The following is a 16,476-nucleotide window of genomic DNA, read 5'->3' on the forward strand; positions in this document are numbered from 1 at the left end:
AAAGATTTACTTTTATTTAAAGATATCCTTTTTATATTTTTTTTTATGATATTTTGCAACGGTGTTTAAAATTGCTAGAATAATTACATTTTGAATAAGCTGTTAAATTAAAAACCTTTGTTTTTATAACTTCCTACACCTTTTATGAAATAGTAATATCAATTTAAATTAAAATTATAACGGTAATGAGTGATGGAATTTGCAAGAATAGTTTTGATATTCAAACAAAAGTAACGAGTGGAAAGCGAAGTTGTTACCGACCTTAATTAAACTTAAAAACGTAAACTTATTAAAATTAGCATTAATATAAATTATTATTTATTATACAGATAATCAAAAGTTTTGTTTTAGCACGATATAAATGAATACAGAACATTATTAATTATTATTATTAAAATATGGTATAATGATATATAGCCATAATGACATGGTAGACAGCATGATTATAATGATGATGATGATGATGATATCGTATTATAAAAAAAATAGAAAAAAATTCTGAAGATCAACATCTAAATTTGAAACACTGTCTTAAATTCTAAAGCCGACCTATACCCACAATGTATTTGATAAATAACTAATAATGGATAATGCTTTAACAGTTCATAAGCTTTAAATTTAAGAGTGAACTAAACCTAACTAGTTCCAAGATGAAAGCTCTACAATAAAATCATTTAACTTTAAGACAATAAGTTTCTAAAACGCCATAACATCACAATCAAGATATTTCTTGTAGTTGTTATACCACAAAGACGGCATTTCACCATATTGATTAATGAATTGAAGAGTGAAAAATCAGCCAAGTGCGAGTCGGACTCGAGCACGAAGGGTGATCCGTGCCATTGATTAAATTAAATATAAATAATTGTTCTGTAAAATATGAAATTGTTAAATAAAATTAAATATTTTGTGAATATTTCAAGCGTTTACCTAGTGCTGATTTTAATATCGGGTCAAAGCGGCAAAATCGCTTTTGTTGTATGAGAGCCCCCTAAATTTTTTTTATTATAATTTTACTATTGATTATTAAAGTAAATATACAATTAAGTATTTTGATTACCTGTGATCATATTGATATCGAGCAAAAATAGGCAAAAAAAACGCGTTTGTTGTATGGGAGCCCCTTGAATTTTATTTTGTTTTTAGTATTTGTTGTTATAGCGGCAACAGAAATACATAATTTATAAAAATTTCAACTATCTAGCTATAGCGGTTCTTGAAATACAGCCTGGTGACAGACAGATGACCGGACGGACGGACAGACAGCGAAGTCTTAGTAGTAGGGTCCCGTTTTTCCCCTTTAGGTACGAAACCCTAAAAAGGAAAGTATCGTTTAAGCGCCATTACAATTTGTAAAATAGTTATATAATTAGACGTGGACGTCATTAATTGAGATTTTCTTCGCACTGCTACACCAAAGTCCAAGTTAATCCACTGGAAATGACACAAAATTGTAATAAACGTAGACTAAATTATACTATGAGCTAAAAATGAAATATGATTTGTACGATTTTTATTTTTGTGTTACCCACACATTAAGAAATTCTAATTTATATAATAGCATGGTGTCTTCTCCTGTCGACGATTTTCATTGTAATATGAAACTTTGAATAGTTAGGTACGGATTTCTGTAAAGAACTCACTATAGACAGCACCACGGTTGCTTAGACCGAATATAAAATCATCATATCAAAAATTTCGATCTATCGAGTACATCGTTCCATAGCTTAATTGGCTAGAGCACCGACACGGTCAGTTGGAGATGCAGGTTCGATCCCCGCTGGGACGGTCGATTTTTGATATGATATTAAAAAATGTTTATGAAATATGATGCAATAAATGCACTGGTATATTATGATGCAATTAATACTAAATTCGCTCAAACTTTTGTTCAATGTCTAAACAACCTTCAATAGTAACTGAGCCTAAACGGTCATAATTACGATGCAATTCATAATAACGTTTCATATAATTGGTCGTTTATTCGTTTACTTTTCATTTGGAATATTATCACAATATACAAAACCGCCATTTATTTATTGATTACAAAAATGATTATAATTGCAATGGATCTATGATAATAATATATAAATATAGCTGTAGATTTTTTTAGTAACGTATAATGTAAAATATAGAGATCTTTTTGTTCTTAAAATATCGTATACATATCAGAGTAATATAAATTACAGGAAGCTTGAAATAATATGAAGTGCAGATTCTGATATAATAATCGGTAGCTTGCATAATGGCAACTGTCAAATGCAGGTTCATCAGCATAACAATGTAGTATCGTCAAGTTTACAAGTCCTAAATGTCTTGACAATCAATCAGTGAGTAATCAGGTAATGTTATATCATCATCATCATCATTACAGCCTATACAGTCCACTGCTGGACATAGGCCTCCACAAGTTTACGCCAAAAATAACGTGAAATGGTGAAAAAATGGTGGTTGGTGACCGCAGTACTGGCTTTGTCGCACCAAAGACGCTGCTGCCCGTCTTCGACCTGTGTATTTCAAAGCCAGCAGTTGGATGGTTATCCCGCCATCGGTCGGCTTCTTAAGTTCCAAGGTGGTAGTGGAACTGTGTTATCCCTTAGTCGCCTCTTACGACACCCACGGGAAGAGATGATGATGATGAGGGTGGCTAAATTCTTTAGTGCCGTAGCCACACAGCACAGGTAATGTTATATATAACACGACTAAACAAAATTAGAACATGATTGCCAATTTTTTACATTCAGCTATTAATACCAACCTTTGGTCCCTATCTATCAACACTTAATACAAGTATATGTGAATACATATGTATATTTACGCATACATAGATAGCTTTGTATATTCAATGTAAAATTATTTTCATATTTTCGAAATAAAGATTCATATTTTCAATTTTTTTTTTTACATAAAAGGCTAAAATATTGTAATAAAAAATCAACTTATCAAGAACAACATCAAACAATTAGTGCAAATAAATAATTATGAAAAACTTTTTGCCCATACATAATTATGTATATTTACAACGAGCAAGAATCAATCCAGCAACTACGAAAGCAAAAATAATTTTCCTGAACTCCAATCAATCTATCACGCCAATCAGTTTATACAAATATTTGCCTTGGTCGGGAATGGAAAAATCGACCATGAGGGTAGATAGAAAAAACAACAAACGGCAAAGTGCAAATCGGATTCGGCCGTTTAGGGCTCTGTAGTACCTTACAACACACACGTACCTTAGAATACTAACACTTTTTGGTTATTAGTTTTAACTAACCTAACCTAACCTACATCGCATGCTATCCATATATTATGGTATATGATTCGTAAAGAAAAGACTTCAATCTTTTCCTTTAATTATAAGAAACAAAAAATGTCGAATTTAGTCAAAAAAATACGCCTTTTTAATGAAGTTCTAAATGGTTTTTAATTTTCATAGCTATCAGATTTTGTTACAGCAACCGTCGTTATGACAATTATTAAACACCTGCTTATTATTCTTCTAAAAAGAAAACTTTGTAACACAAGGATAAACTCATACTACATGACTATATATATTCGTAATAAATAGTACTATTTTATGACTACGGGACCATAAAAAAAATTATAAATGCGAGTGTGTGTGTGTGTGTGTATATATATGTATGTATGTTACTCATTCACGCAATACCTTCTGGACCGGTATTAATGAAACTTGGTACATTAATAGCTGGAGATCTAAAGTAACACAAACGCTACTTTTTATCCCGACATTCCTGTGAAACCGCGTGTGTGAACGCGCGTGTGTAAATATACATATGTATTCACATAGTAAAGGCGGTCAACAGACGTCATTTGAAATTATAATACCCTTCAATTCAATACTTCGTTTCATGGCTTTTTTTTGTATCATTGACGGACATAATTTCGCTAAAATCACAGGGAACATTTTTTCAATTTAAGGATTCGTATCTATTACATTTTTGTTACGTAATATTCCAAAAGTATTATCTGCAAAACTTTGATGTAAAAGTAATAGAAAACCCATTTTATTAGGGAATGTCGATACTACTTTTACGGGAGTCTAAAATATGCTCTTATCGTGCCTATCATAAGGGGGGAGGGTGCCATAGCCACTACGCTCATAATCCAGCGGAAAGCTGCTGGATTTAAAGGGGTAAAGTGGTGAACATTAGGCGATGCCTATGTCCAGTAGTGGCCCGTTAAAGGCTGATGGATGGATGGATAGATGTATGGATGCTCTTATGCTCACCGCTCACTTAAGAGGAAAGGGCACCTGAGAGACTTCTGAGAAATAGGTATTGAATAAAATATTCCTGTCTCACTGTATGCCGCCGCCGCACCCCGCGCCAAGAAAGTGACAACTGCAGCTTAGACCGTTTTAGGTTGATAACTATTGACCAAAACCGCATTTCGTAATCGACTATTTTCTCCCCAAAAAATGGTATTTTTTTTAATCTAACTAAAAAAACCTTCTGCTATATAGGGGCAGGTTTTATGTTGCAAAAATATTTGATCTGGTGTCATTCTCCAGGGAGGAAACAGTCGACTACGCTTGTATGGAGAAAGAGCCGGTATCCTTTCCTCTTAAGGATTTTGCTGTCAAAAATGTTTTTATAACAAAATTTTTATTGCGAAGTTAAAAATAACTTACAAGAAACGCCTACGACCATTGACGTTTTATATAATACTAGTTTCTGTCCGCTGTTTCGCTCGCGTTGATTACACGGTTTTGGCTGTTGCATTTTTTCTCATTAAATATAGCCAATATTTTTTTAATCGGTCCAGTAGTAAGTTTGCCCATTACAAAACCAAAATTCAAATTTAGCCTCTTTATAAAATCAATATAGAATTATTCCTCGTACACCTTTCCCTTATATCCATAAGAGAAAGGTGTACGAGGTGATTCTATAAGGTAAGATGATCCTTTTCAATTGCAGCGAAACTATAAACTCCGTCTAGCCGTTATTTTCGGTAATATATGTACCTACCTACTAGTAGCTCCAGATACCAGATAATTTGTAATGACAGTATGGGTGACGAGTGTATTTTGGTGAAAATAAATATCAAAATTGTGCGGTTTGAAAGGTAAGGTCGCTTCCAAGATTGGGTAGCCTTTATTTAGGCAGTCAATTACAATGATTTTTTATTAGCAGCTTATTAATGAACTATATTTATGTTTTTAACAGTTTAATATAGCAGAAGATATACAGATTACGATATAGAACAAATTTAAAAAAAAAAAATAGAAATTGGGGCAAGATGTTCTGAAATGAGTATACGAGATGATCTTCGCGATAGTTCGTAGTCTTTTGTCACCGATACACACAGTAATTTTGTAAGTAATATGTTCGCTTCAGCCTGTAATATCCCACTACTGGGCATAGGCCTCTTTCCCCATGTAGGAGAAGGATCAGAGCTTAATCCACCACGCTGTTCCAATGCGGGTTGGCGGATATATTCCCTACTATGAGTAACGATCGCTATCAGGTGTACATGATAACAACCGGGACCGACGACTTAACGTGCTCTCCGAGGCACGGTGGGGAGACCCACAAGGACTGCACAAACACCCAGACCACGGCAAACACCTGTATGGCCAATACAAATGTTTGTTGTGTGCGGGGATCGAACCCGCAACCGCCAGCGCAACAGGTACAATCCATGGCTGTAACCGTTGCGCCAACGCGGTAAGTAATATGTAATATTCTATACAAATTAAAAACATTGTCAACTCTAATAAATTGGTCTTTTAATTTACTACACCTAAAAGTCCATATTCTTACAACTGTCGGGCAAGTTGATCTAAGGGGATCTTTCCCATGCTCGACCGGGGAGTACAAGAGATCCTTTGGTAGCGTTTTCGAAATAGTAATTTGTTTTTAATAAAAGACCATTAAATTTAATATTTCGAGGTAGACAGATAAATTTGCTCTCCCATAACGCTTTGAAATCTACATTAACTTGATAAATTGTCTAAACTACAAGCACTTCTTTCTAAGTGGGAGCAACTTGTACACCTTTTCCGAAAGTAGCTTACTTGTCCATTATTTTAAATACTGAATCCTCTTAAATCTCTTGAATTTCTAGAAAAATAATAGTTTATAAAAGCTAAAACGACTCTTACGACGAAATGACAAAAATAAAAGAAGAGTTAACATGAAAACGAATAAAACCTCGCAGAACAATTACTATATTACAATACGTAAGGAACAGCAGTGGTTACCATAATATGTACTTGCAAATAATTTTAATTCAATTACTCCTGCGACGTTGGGATTCTTTCACGCGTAAAGTCTCAAGTGTATACACTTCCCTACCGCTTTTTCACTACGCTGTGTCCTATATGCCCAAAGGTTGTCTGGAAGAGATCGCTACTCTAGCGATAAGACCGCCTTTGTACACTGTTTTATTTTTATTTATTTATTTGTAATATGTTATTGTGTTGATTGTTGTTGTGTACAATAAAGAGTATCTATCTATCTATCTATCTATTACTAGCTGTTCCTACATGATAGAATTTTTGAACGGTGAATGTTATATTTTAACTTATAGCTTATGTATCAACTGCGTAATGCAAAAACAATATTATCAAATCGATTTAAACAAACAAAAATATATTGTAAGCATTTTGATGTATTATGATATTAATCTAATCAAATCTGAATTCACTTCATTAGAGAAAGCTTTTAAGACATTTTACGTCAACATGGTAGGTACTATAAAATGTAGGTACTGTAATATAATTGCTAAAGTTAATGTGGAGCGACAACCAGATTCAATTTATAAATTCTGTGTAGTATGTAAGAACCGGTATGAAACACACCATAGAGACAGGCTGACTATATCTCTCTTTTAATAAATGTAAATTATACCGTTTCATTTACCATTAATTTAGTTAATGTGTGGGTTACAAAAGTCAAATATGTTCCATATACATATTAAAAAGGTAATAAAAACGCAAAAAAACTTTAAATTTTTTTTTTTTTGTTCATCTATACCCTTTTTATAAGTTTTTAAACGTTCACAGTTACTAAGAACAATAACTTCTACAGGATTAACTACGACTATCATTTTTAACCTCGCGGTATTAACGGGTGTCACTTAATATGACCTTGGCGTCTGCAATGTCGTGTCACCGAAAAAGCGGGAGTCAAAGCCATACGATTTAGCCTGTAACGTCCCACTGCTTGGCATATGCCCCTTGGTCCATGTAAAAGAAGGATCACGGAAGGATCCATCGGGAGTCACGAAATGGCACGACAGCGAATGAATCGTAAAAACAATACTTTTCATCTCTTTATTTAAATGTTCAACTTGCATATATAATTATGTATTAAAAGGTATCTTTCTACATTGACAGCTTAAAAGAGAAAGTTAAATGTTGATAATGAATAACTACTCAAAGGACAACAAGAATGTCGTATACTCGTCATAGATATAGCACTTCTCATTTTGTTTTATTTTTTAAAGCAGGTAAGGTAGATGGAAATTTTGTTGGTCTAAGTTTAGCGGTAATAAAATAATAAAGTTAAGCTTAACTCAAGTTTAACTTTACTTTAATTATTCAACTCCGAACATTTTCATTTTCTTTTATCTGAAATTCTCCTTTTATAGGATTTTGTCTTAATAGTATATTGACGCAGGCGTAAGTACGTTTTATGCTATAGTCGCGAATTTAATTGTCCATTTCTTATTTTTGTTGAAGCCATGCAGTTATTATTTATCATAATGACTGTGTTAACAATGCCTTATTAAGACCAAGGCATGAGTTTTGAACCTTGAACGGGACAAACAGTAGGGCACTAGGCACTAAACTCGTAAATGTGACTAATCAAACAGACGTTTAACAGATTAATAATAAACTAGCAATACCCGTGCGAATAATACGCACTACAAAGAAAAAAATTACTGACCGTGAATCATGTTGACTTTGTTTCAAAACTAAAGCCATTAATAAATAATTAGTTAATTTACAAAAACAAAAGCTATAATAATTTTTTTAGTTATTGATGCTGGTAGAGCAAGAAATTATCATTAAAATAATATATAATTTATGTGAAGTGATTGTGAGGTTATTTTCTAAAAAGGGAGGCAAACATCTTAACCTTAGCCTATTAATATATATGATGCTGGAATTTGTCAGCCATGTATGTTTGAATTTTATTTTTGTAAAGATACGTGAGTATGACATTCTATTTACTTTTATTAAAATTTTGTTTGCTTTTAAATAATATTTTCCACAAAAAAATACGTTAGCGAATACATTCTACATAGATTTATGTCATTCTATTAGTTCTTAATCCTGTAATAATTTACCTATGTGATATTTTTATACCACGTACTAAAATTACGGTTTCAACTTTAAAACTCTCGTCCAATAGTTCCGGAACTTCGGTATCTTAAATCTTACTTTTAGCAAAACCTATCAAATACGCCTCGTACCGTCGGTCAAGAAAGTGGTGTACAATGGTGTGTGTTGTAAAAATGGTGTATGGTTGAATACCGCTTGGAGATTCATAGGTGATAAAGATTAGTTTCGCTTGCAGATCAATCTAACAACTTCTATTGCCGTCTTTATCTTATTATTGATAACGATTATTACTGTTTGTAACGTGACGGTTGCTCTTACTGGTACACCACTTTCTTGTCCGACCGTGCAATAAACGTAGCTAAAGCAGCGATGCATTCTAAATACTTAAAAAACGTTAAAATTATAAAAATAAGGTATGTACGACTGTAATTTTGTCTATTGTGATAAAAAATTAATACATACTTAGCGCACGATAAAGAACATTAGAAAAGACACAATTTGTTTGTTTCATAGAGCTTGGTTAAGAAGTTACCAAATCGATATGAGAAATTGTTTGTGTAAAATTTCGAATCGAAATTGATGGTACGTAGGTCAATATTGGTATCCGACATATGTAAGCAATTTGTCCGACAATGACGAATTGTCAAACATCCAGTGAGTCAAATAGTAGGCCAACTAGTCGGACAACTTATCAGACAACCAGTCACTTAATTAGTCAAACTACTTATATTTTCTATTTACATCAGTTTGAGAAAATTTTTAAACAACTAGAATAACATGAAGACCATCAATTAATCGGGCAACTAGGCGATCGAGGATTGGTCTATCAGCTAGTTGGGTAACTAGTGGAGCGACATTTTTTTATTTTTTTATTCGTTTCTACTCTGATTTGGACCAATATTATTTGCAAACTTATTATATTTAATATTTTCAGGATTGTTTCTATTATAATTGATTTTTTTTTATTAAGGCTATAGACCTAAAGTTAAAGCATAAATATAACTGGGAAAATAATTCCCTTAAGTTGTTTTGTTTTTGAGCACAAAGGTAAAACTGTACACGAGAAGTAGTATAAAGGGTAACTTTTTAAAATGTGAAGAAATTCAAAGAGAAGAATTCCTTTTGACTAAGGAAGATTACATTTCAAAATGAAAATTTCCAATTCTTTCCTTTTTCGAACTCAAAGCTGGTTGTGAGCTTACAAATTTTGTTACTCTCATAGCTAGCTTAAAGCTTTGAAATTTGTGTTAGAAACGAAAGCTTTTGTTCACATACCTCAAACCAGATTAGTGTAGCAACTTTGAAGGAACGCAGGTATATTTTTGAAGAAGTGTAACTTTTTTTATTAATTACAAATGAAATATTTATTTTTACTTATAATTTTTTCTGCACCTATGTTATGAATTTTGTAACAGAAAAAAAATTAACATCATTTCTCTTTATAGGTGATTTTAAATTAATAAACTAAAAGAGAAAAGGAAAATTTAAATGAATAAAAAATGGAATAGAAAATTAAATACTTATATAGTACATGTGATATAAATAGTAAGGTAAGCCTACAAAGAAATAAACGGAATAGAGATACTGCAAGTGACTGCTGACAATTTTATTGACACATCGCTTCACATCAGTCTCGTGAAGACAACGGATCTTGTAACTAAAGTAAGTGTAAGAATTGTGTTTACTCTCAATAAAAAAAAAACGACTTCAATTTTACTTTATTATTATATATTAATTGTTCTAAATTTAAATGGAACCACATCACAAACACTAACTTTAGATTAAAAAAAGAATGATCAAAATTGATGCGCCCAGTAAAAAGTTAAGATGTAACACAGATAAAAAATAGTGTCCAATTGAAAACCTCTTCCTCTTTTGAAGTCAGTTGAAACTTTATATGCAAGCAGAATTCACTATGCTATATAAATTATATTGTAATATTTATTTTTATAAGTTTTAATATATGATATGCTTGTCTATGTATATCTATTGTAGGTATATATATATTTTCAAGTGGGTAATTTCTTCAACGTTCTTAATTCTTGACGATATTTTATTTTTAATTTTTAGTTTCAGCTTTTTTTTGTGTTGTATAACGATGCAAATATGAAATTTAAAATACACAATACAAATAACCATTAATATTGACACAAGTAAACATGCATATTCAGAAAGTTGTGTAAATAGTATGACAAATAACTACGAACGGAAGAGACCTGACATTAAAATGAATATATTAACATCGTTTATACGTATATAGATAAATATTTCCGCAAACGATCACTATACAAAGTGCGTTTATAATTTTAAACGCTTGTAATCGCAGCCCGTCGACCTTGCGCCGGTTCTTAAACTCGATTTTCATCGTTATGATTATTCAAAGAATCTACGACTTTTATTCATTAATACTTGTAAATAAACAATCTATACAAATATAAGATGTCCATAGATAAACTATACTAACTAAACTATCTATACTTATATTACATACTAGCTGTGCCCGCGACTTCGTCCGCGTGAAATTTAAACAAAAAAGTTATTGTTTAATTCGCAGTGTTATAAGGCGAATAAATTTGTAAAATAAGAGTAGCCGAAGTTACCCCTTATTACATCAGCTATCTACCAGTGAAATTCCCCTCAAGATCGGTCCAGCCGTTTCAGAGATTAGCCGGAACAAACAGACAGACAAACTACATTATAAAAAATGTTATTTTGGTATATGTACCGTGTATAAATCCATATGCATTTAGTAAAAAGCGGTTTCTTTAATATTACAAACAGACACTCCAATTTTATTTATTTGTATAGATCTATAGATAAAGCTGAAGAATTTGTTTGGTAGTTTTATATCGCTAGTAATTCAAATTGAAACATTATTTTTGTGTTGGATAGTCTATTGGAAGACTATATAATATTTTAGAACGGTATTCCTCGTATTAACGAGGGTGGAACCACAGGACATAGCTATCTGATGAGCTGACCTGCCAAACTAGGCGTACACCAAATTTATTTGTCGTGTTTATAAAGTTATTTTTTTAACTTTCTTTTATACAATCCTTGTCCAGACAATAAGAAACAAAAAAAAAGAATTATCGGATTTTGTTCTTTCGTTTGGAAGTCATGCGTTCTTCAGTCATTTTATACATTCATTTTTTTATTTAGGTAATATTTCATATAATATGATAAAAAAAAAATTATATGACAAGTCGAACTGCCATTTAAAGAGTTCAGTACAGACAAAAAAAAATGTTATTTGGTCATCAATGTAACAGCTGCTTGGTACCAGAGTCACAATGTGATCTTGGGTTAAATCCAGCATATTTTTTTAGCTTCTTATAAAATCAAGGTACGGAAAATTAGTATTCAGGCCCTAATGTTATAAAAAAAATGTTTTAATCGATATTTTAATAAAAAAATAGTGTTATTTTTTAACCGACTTCCAAAAAAGGAGGAGGTTCTCAATTCGACTGTATTTTTTTTTTTTTTTTTTAATGTATGTTACATCAGAACTTTTGACTGGGTGGACCGATTTCGACAATTTTTCTTTTAATCGAAAGGTGGTGTGTGCCAATTGGTCCCATTTAAATTTATTTGAGATCTAACAACTACTTTTCGAGCTATATCTAATAATGCGTTTTTACTCGACGCTTTTTTCGTCGACCTACGTTGTATTATACCACATAACTTTCTACTGGATATGCCGATTTTGATAATTCTTTTTTTTGTTGGAAAGGAGATATCCCAAGTTTAGCACCATGATAAGGAAACTAGGATCTGATGATGGGATCCCAGAGAAATTGATGGAAATATTTGAAAATCCGCAATAACTTTTTACTGGATGTACCGATGTTGATAATTTTTTTTTTTTGTTGGAAAGGGGATATCCCTGGTTTGGTACCATGATAAGGATACTAGGATCTGATGATGGGATCCCAGAGAAATCGAGGAAACTTCTTGAAAATCTGCAATAACTTTTTACTGGGTGTACCGATTTTAATAATTTTTAATTTAATCGAAAGCTGATGTTTGTCATGTGGTCACATATAAATTTAATTGAGATCTGATAACCACTTTTTGAGTAATCTTTGATAACGCGCAGTGACTTGACTATTTTTTCGTCGATCTACGTTGTACTACTCGTCGATGTAATCGAAGTCGGTTTTTTTTCGTTTTTATTAAATTTAATATAATTTTAACTCATTTCAATAAAAAACACTGTGCTTTTCTAATTTTCATAAACAAAATAAAATTCGTAATTTGTTCATGAATCATCAAGAATAATTTGGAAATATTAAATTATACACTACTTTTATCTTGGGATTAGTTCCATCGAGATTTCTTGTATTGAAATTGCATATTTCCAAGACCCCAGAAGCAAGCGCATTTTTTTTTCATAATGATAAAAATATATTGTATATTATAAATAAAAAGCCTATTTCTAGTAGTAAGATATATTCATCGGCTCGCCTGATGGTAAGCGATTACCGCAGCTTATAGACGTCAGAAGCATCGCTATCGCGTTATCGAACCTATCCCCAATTCCTTCCAGGTCCTCTGGTCCTCTGGACCTCTGGTCACCTTACTCACTAACAGGAACACAACACTGCTTGAAAACAGAATTATTTGGCTGTGATCTTCTGTAAGGTCGGGTACTAACTACCCTAGTCGGTCTGCTCCATATTTTAAACAGGAAATTTTCTGCTGAGCCCTACCTAAGTTTAAAATATGTTAAAATTCAGTACAATATAATTCTTCGCATCTGTAAGAACTACACAAAATCAATGAATACATTTTATAATACTATTTTGTACACTCAGGTTCTGAATACTGGTTCAACGTTTGCTGAATATAAATGTTGAAATAGAAATGTCGCTGATAAATAAATGTCGGTTGATGTATCAAGTAAATAAAGGTTAACGGTGATATATTTAGCGTTGATGTCCATAGCTCGAATAACACGCAGTAATATTTTGGTAGGTTAATATTAACACCTTATATTCTATAAATCTATATGAAATGTACTTTATTTAAACAGTGATTTATTGTCTCTAAGTTTTTGCCGATACTACATTAACAGTAGGATGTGACACATTTGGGTAACTCGGTATCGATTCAAGGTTTACCATTAGCTCTACAAGCTAGTGAATTTAAATACGGAAATACTTATAGCTTATAGTATCATTCACTAAATTGAACTCTAAAACGCAAATAATAAATAGAATAGCACCTGATACAGTCCAACATCCCGTAACTCAAATATCCCGTTTAAGTCATAACATACGAACATTTAGTATCATAACATACTAGATTATTTACCTAAATAGTCCTTTACAAATCTGTAGAAAAATGCAATAAAATAGGCTATGTATACTTTCCAAAACCTCCTAGTGTTATTCCCACTGAAATTCAAACATTTTCATTTTTCAAAAATTTATGGAACATAAATATAATTCTTGACAAAGTCGTTTGATCTTTAAGTATTTTTCGCTGTCCCTCATTCCAGGTTTATGTGTTATATAGTTGTGTATAATTTATAAATCCGTGCCTATTTATAAGATGGCCGCTATTATCAGTCGTAGCATGATGTTTTGCGGCCTATTGTATACCTGAATACTTATGTTTAATAGTTTCAAAATGTATCTATAACGAATAAATTAACAAATATTTTAATTTCATATCTGTATAGCAATAAAGGTATATTAAAAAATACATTACATAGAATCCGTGTAATAATTTATTAAATTCTTTATTTAATAAGTTATTTTCTTTAATAAAACTAAATTATCCATTGTGAACTAACTTTATCCTTATAACTTTGACATTTTACATTCTAATAAATACTACAATGTTTTCATAGCAGGAAAATAACGTTTTTAATCTGTTCTATTAAAAGTAAAAAAAATCTTAAAATAATACCAACAAAAATGTTTTTAAACAAAAAAGTAACTTAGTACCTATATATATGTTGGCTAGTCTTGTTGTACTAAGTCTGAACAAATCATCACATTATTTCGATTTCATGAAAGTAATCGTTCTACTAAATCACTTGTTATCTTGAAATTTATGTGTCACATAAACGGTATTCCACTTGGCGAAATATGTTACTTGTGTGGATATCAAAAATAGAATATTCGCCGTATGCTCACAAACTGTCCGTACGTGACGTGATATGAAAACGAATACGAAAGCTAAGTACTTAAATAGTACTTTTTTATCAACGAACCAGCCGTGCCCAGACTCCAATTTCGGCATACAATGGTATCTTGATTTTTTTATTGCAATATTACATAAATGGATATGAAAGATAAAAACTCTTAAATTTAACATGAATTATTTTCACGAAACTTGCAAAAAACTGTTTCTGGATATCGCATAACAATACAATTAAAACTCATTTTTTTATTAGTATTGTTCCTACAAGACAATGTATCCTTAATTCACATGATTTTCACTTTTAAATTTAATAATACCATATACTAGATTGTATATGCTATTCCGATATTTATACGACAGTGAACACAATAGGTATGACAGAGATGAATGACGTTATACTATGATAATGATACGACTCATTTCTTTATGCTTTCCATGCCACGGCCTTGCGTTTCCGGATCCATCGAATACATTAGTGTTTTTTAAATATAAAGTGTAAGTGTCCATGCGTAAGGCACGCCCTCGTATGTGCGATCCATATAAAAGCTCCTAGTCGGGTAGCTCAGTACGCATTCAACGAGATTTCCTTGTCTAAGCAGCAATGGCAGCTAAGGTGATTATAACCACTTTTTTAAAGTCTTCGATATAAAATATTTTTATTAGTAATTTTTTTGTTGTTTTTGTATTAATGTAATTTATATTTGAAGAAAAACAGTACTCGATCAGTTTTCCTTTTAGTTAATTAATAGTAACCACATTTATTTGATTATTACTTGCCTTAAGCAACTTAAATAAAAACATATTTAAAGATTAATTAACCTTAATATTAATCATATATTTCTTTTTTTCAGTTGGTTGTAGTTCTCGCCCTGGTAGCTTTGGCCCACTGCTCAGTGGTACCAGTAGCGAAAGTAGACACCGACTACACAAGCTTCGCCTACGATGTTGCTGACCCCTACACTGGCGATTACAAGAGCCAAGTTGAGACCCGCGTCGGTGGTGTCGTGAAGGGACAGTACTCTCTCCTAGACTCTGACGGTACCAAGCGTACTGTGGACTATGCCGCTGATGATGTAAACGGATTCAACGCTGTCGTGCGCAAGGACCCCGCTGTTGTTGCCACACCCGTTGTTGCCGCTGCTCCCGCTGTCTCCACACAGGTGGTTGCAGCCGCTCCCGTCGTATCTGCAGTTGCCCCAACTGTCGTCGATGCCCGCACTGTTGCCGCACCGGCTGTTGTCGCCACCCATAGTTACTCTGTTCCCACTGTCTACGCGGCTTCCGCTCCAACTGTTGTTGCTTCCCACACCTACACTCCCACAGTCTACGCTGCCACATCCCCAGCTGTAGTAGCTGCCCGTTCATACGCCACCCCAGCAGTCTACGCTGCCTCAGCCCCTCTTGTATCCACCCACGCCCTCTCAGCCCCAACAGTCTACACTGCCTCTGCCCCCGGTTTAATCAGCGCTCGTGCTTTCGCCTCTCCCTACTACGGTTATGCTGCTCCTTACTACGGTTACGGCGTGCACTCTGCCCCTCTCAAATACTGGAAGTAAATTCATAAACCTTTTTAAGGTGTTCTAGATTAAGTATTAAACGAAAATGACTTGTAAATAATATTATGTACATATGCGTATGTATTAAATTAAACGACCTTTTTAAATACTCCTACATAGTTTTATTTAGTTCAACGACAAATAGTTGTTCACCTTACTTATTTAATAACATAACATAATTAATAGGAAGTCTCATACTGTTGAATAATGATATGATTTTTGCATTCCTAGGTATTTGGTTACATCCTTTTATAAGTTCAAACAAAAAATATGTTACATGTATTGCATAGTAATTAAGGATGGTTATTTAAAAATCCAGTATGTCATGAGTGCTTACAGAATATAGATTGCGGTTAGGTATTTAGTCAAAAGTTAGAGCTGGTCGAAAAAATTATATGTATAAAAATTAAGTAAGTATTGAGTTACTAGCTGTTACCTTCGGCTTCACACGAAGGT

The 16,476-nt window shown here is 32.6% G+C and overlaps 1 protein-coding gene across 2 annotated transcripts; it reads left to right on the forward strand.

The window, feature by feature from the left end:
* The first annotated feature begins 14,990 nt into the window (after positions 1 to 14,990).
* On the forward strand, positions 14,991 to 16,132 carry LOC123669617 (cuticle protein-like). Of its 2 annotated transcripts, XM_045603214.1 has the most exons (3): positions 14,991 to 15,077; positions 15,316 to 15,832; positions 15,872 to 16,132. In XM_045603214.1, the coding sequence occupies exons 1-3, from the start codon at positions 15,066 to 15,068 to the stop codon at positions 16,018 to 16,020; spliced, it is 678 nt and encodes a 225-aa protein (XP_045459170.1). In that variant the 5' UTR covers positions 14,991 to 15,065; the 3' UTR covers positions 16,021 to 16,132. The 2 variants fall into 2 exon arrangements, with proteins under 2 accessions (XP_045459170.1, XP_045459169.1); XM_045603213.1 differs by having other exon boundaries at positions 15,316 to 16,132.
* The last annotated feature ends 344 nt before the right edge of the window (positions 16,133 to 16,476 follow it).

This window comes from Melitaea cinxia, chromosome 3 (assembly GCF_905220565.1).
Source record: "Melitaea cinxia chromosome 3, ilMelCinx1.1, whole genome shotgun sequence".
In the NCBI taxonomy this organism is placed as follows: Eukaryota; Metazoa; Arthropoda; class Insecta; order Lepidoptera; family Nymphalidae; genus Melitaea; species Melitaea cinxia.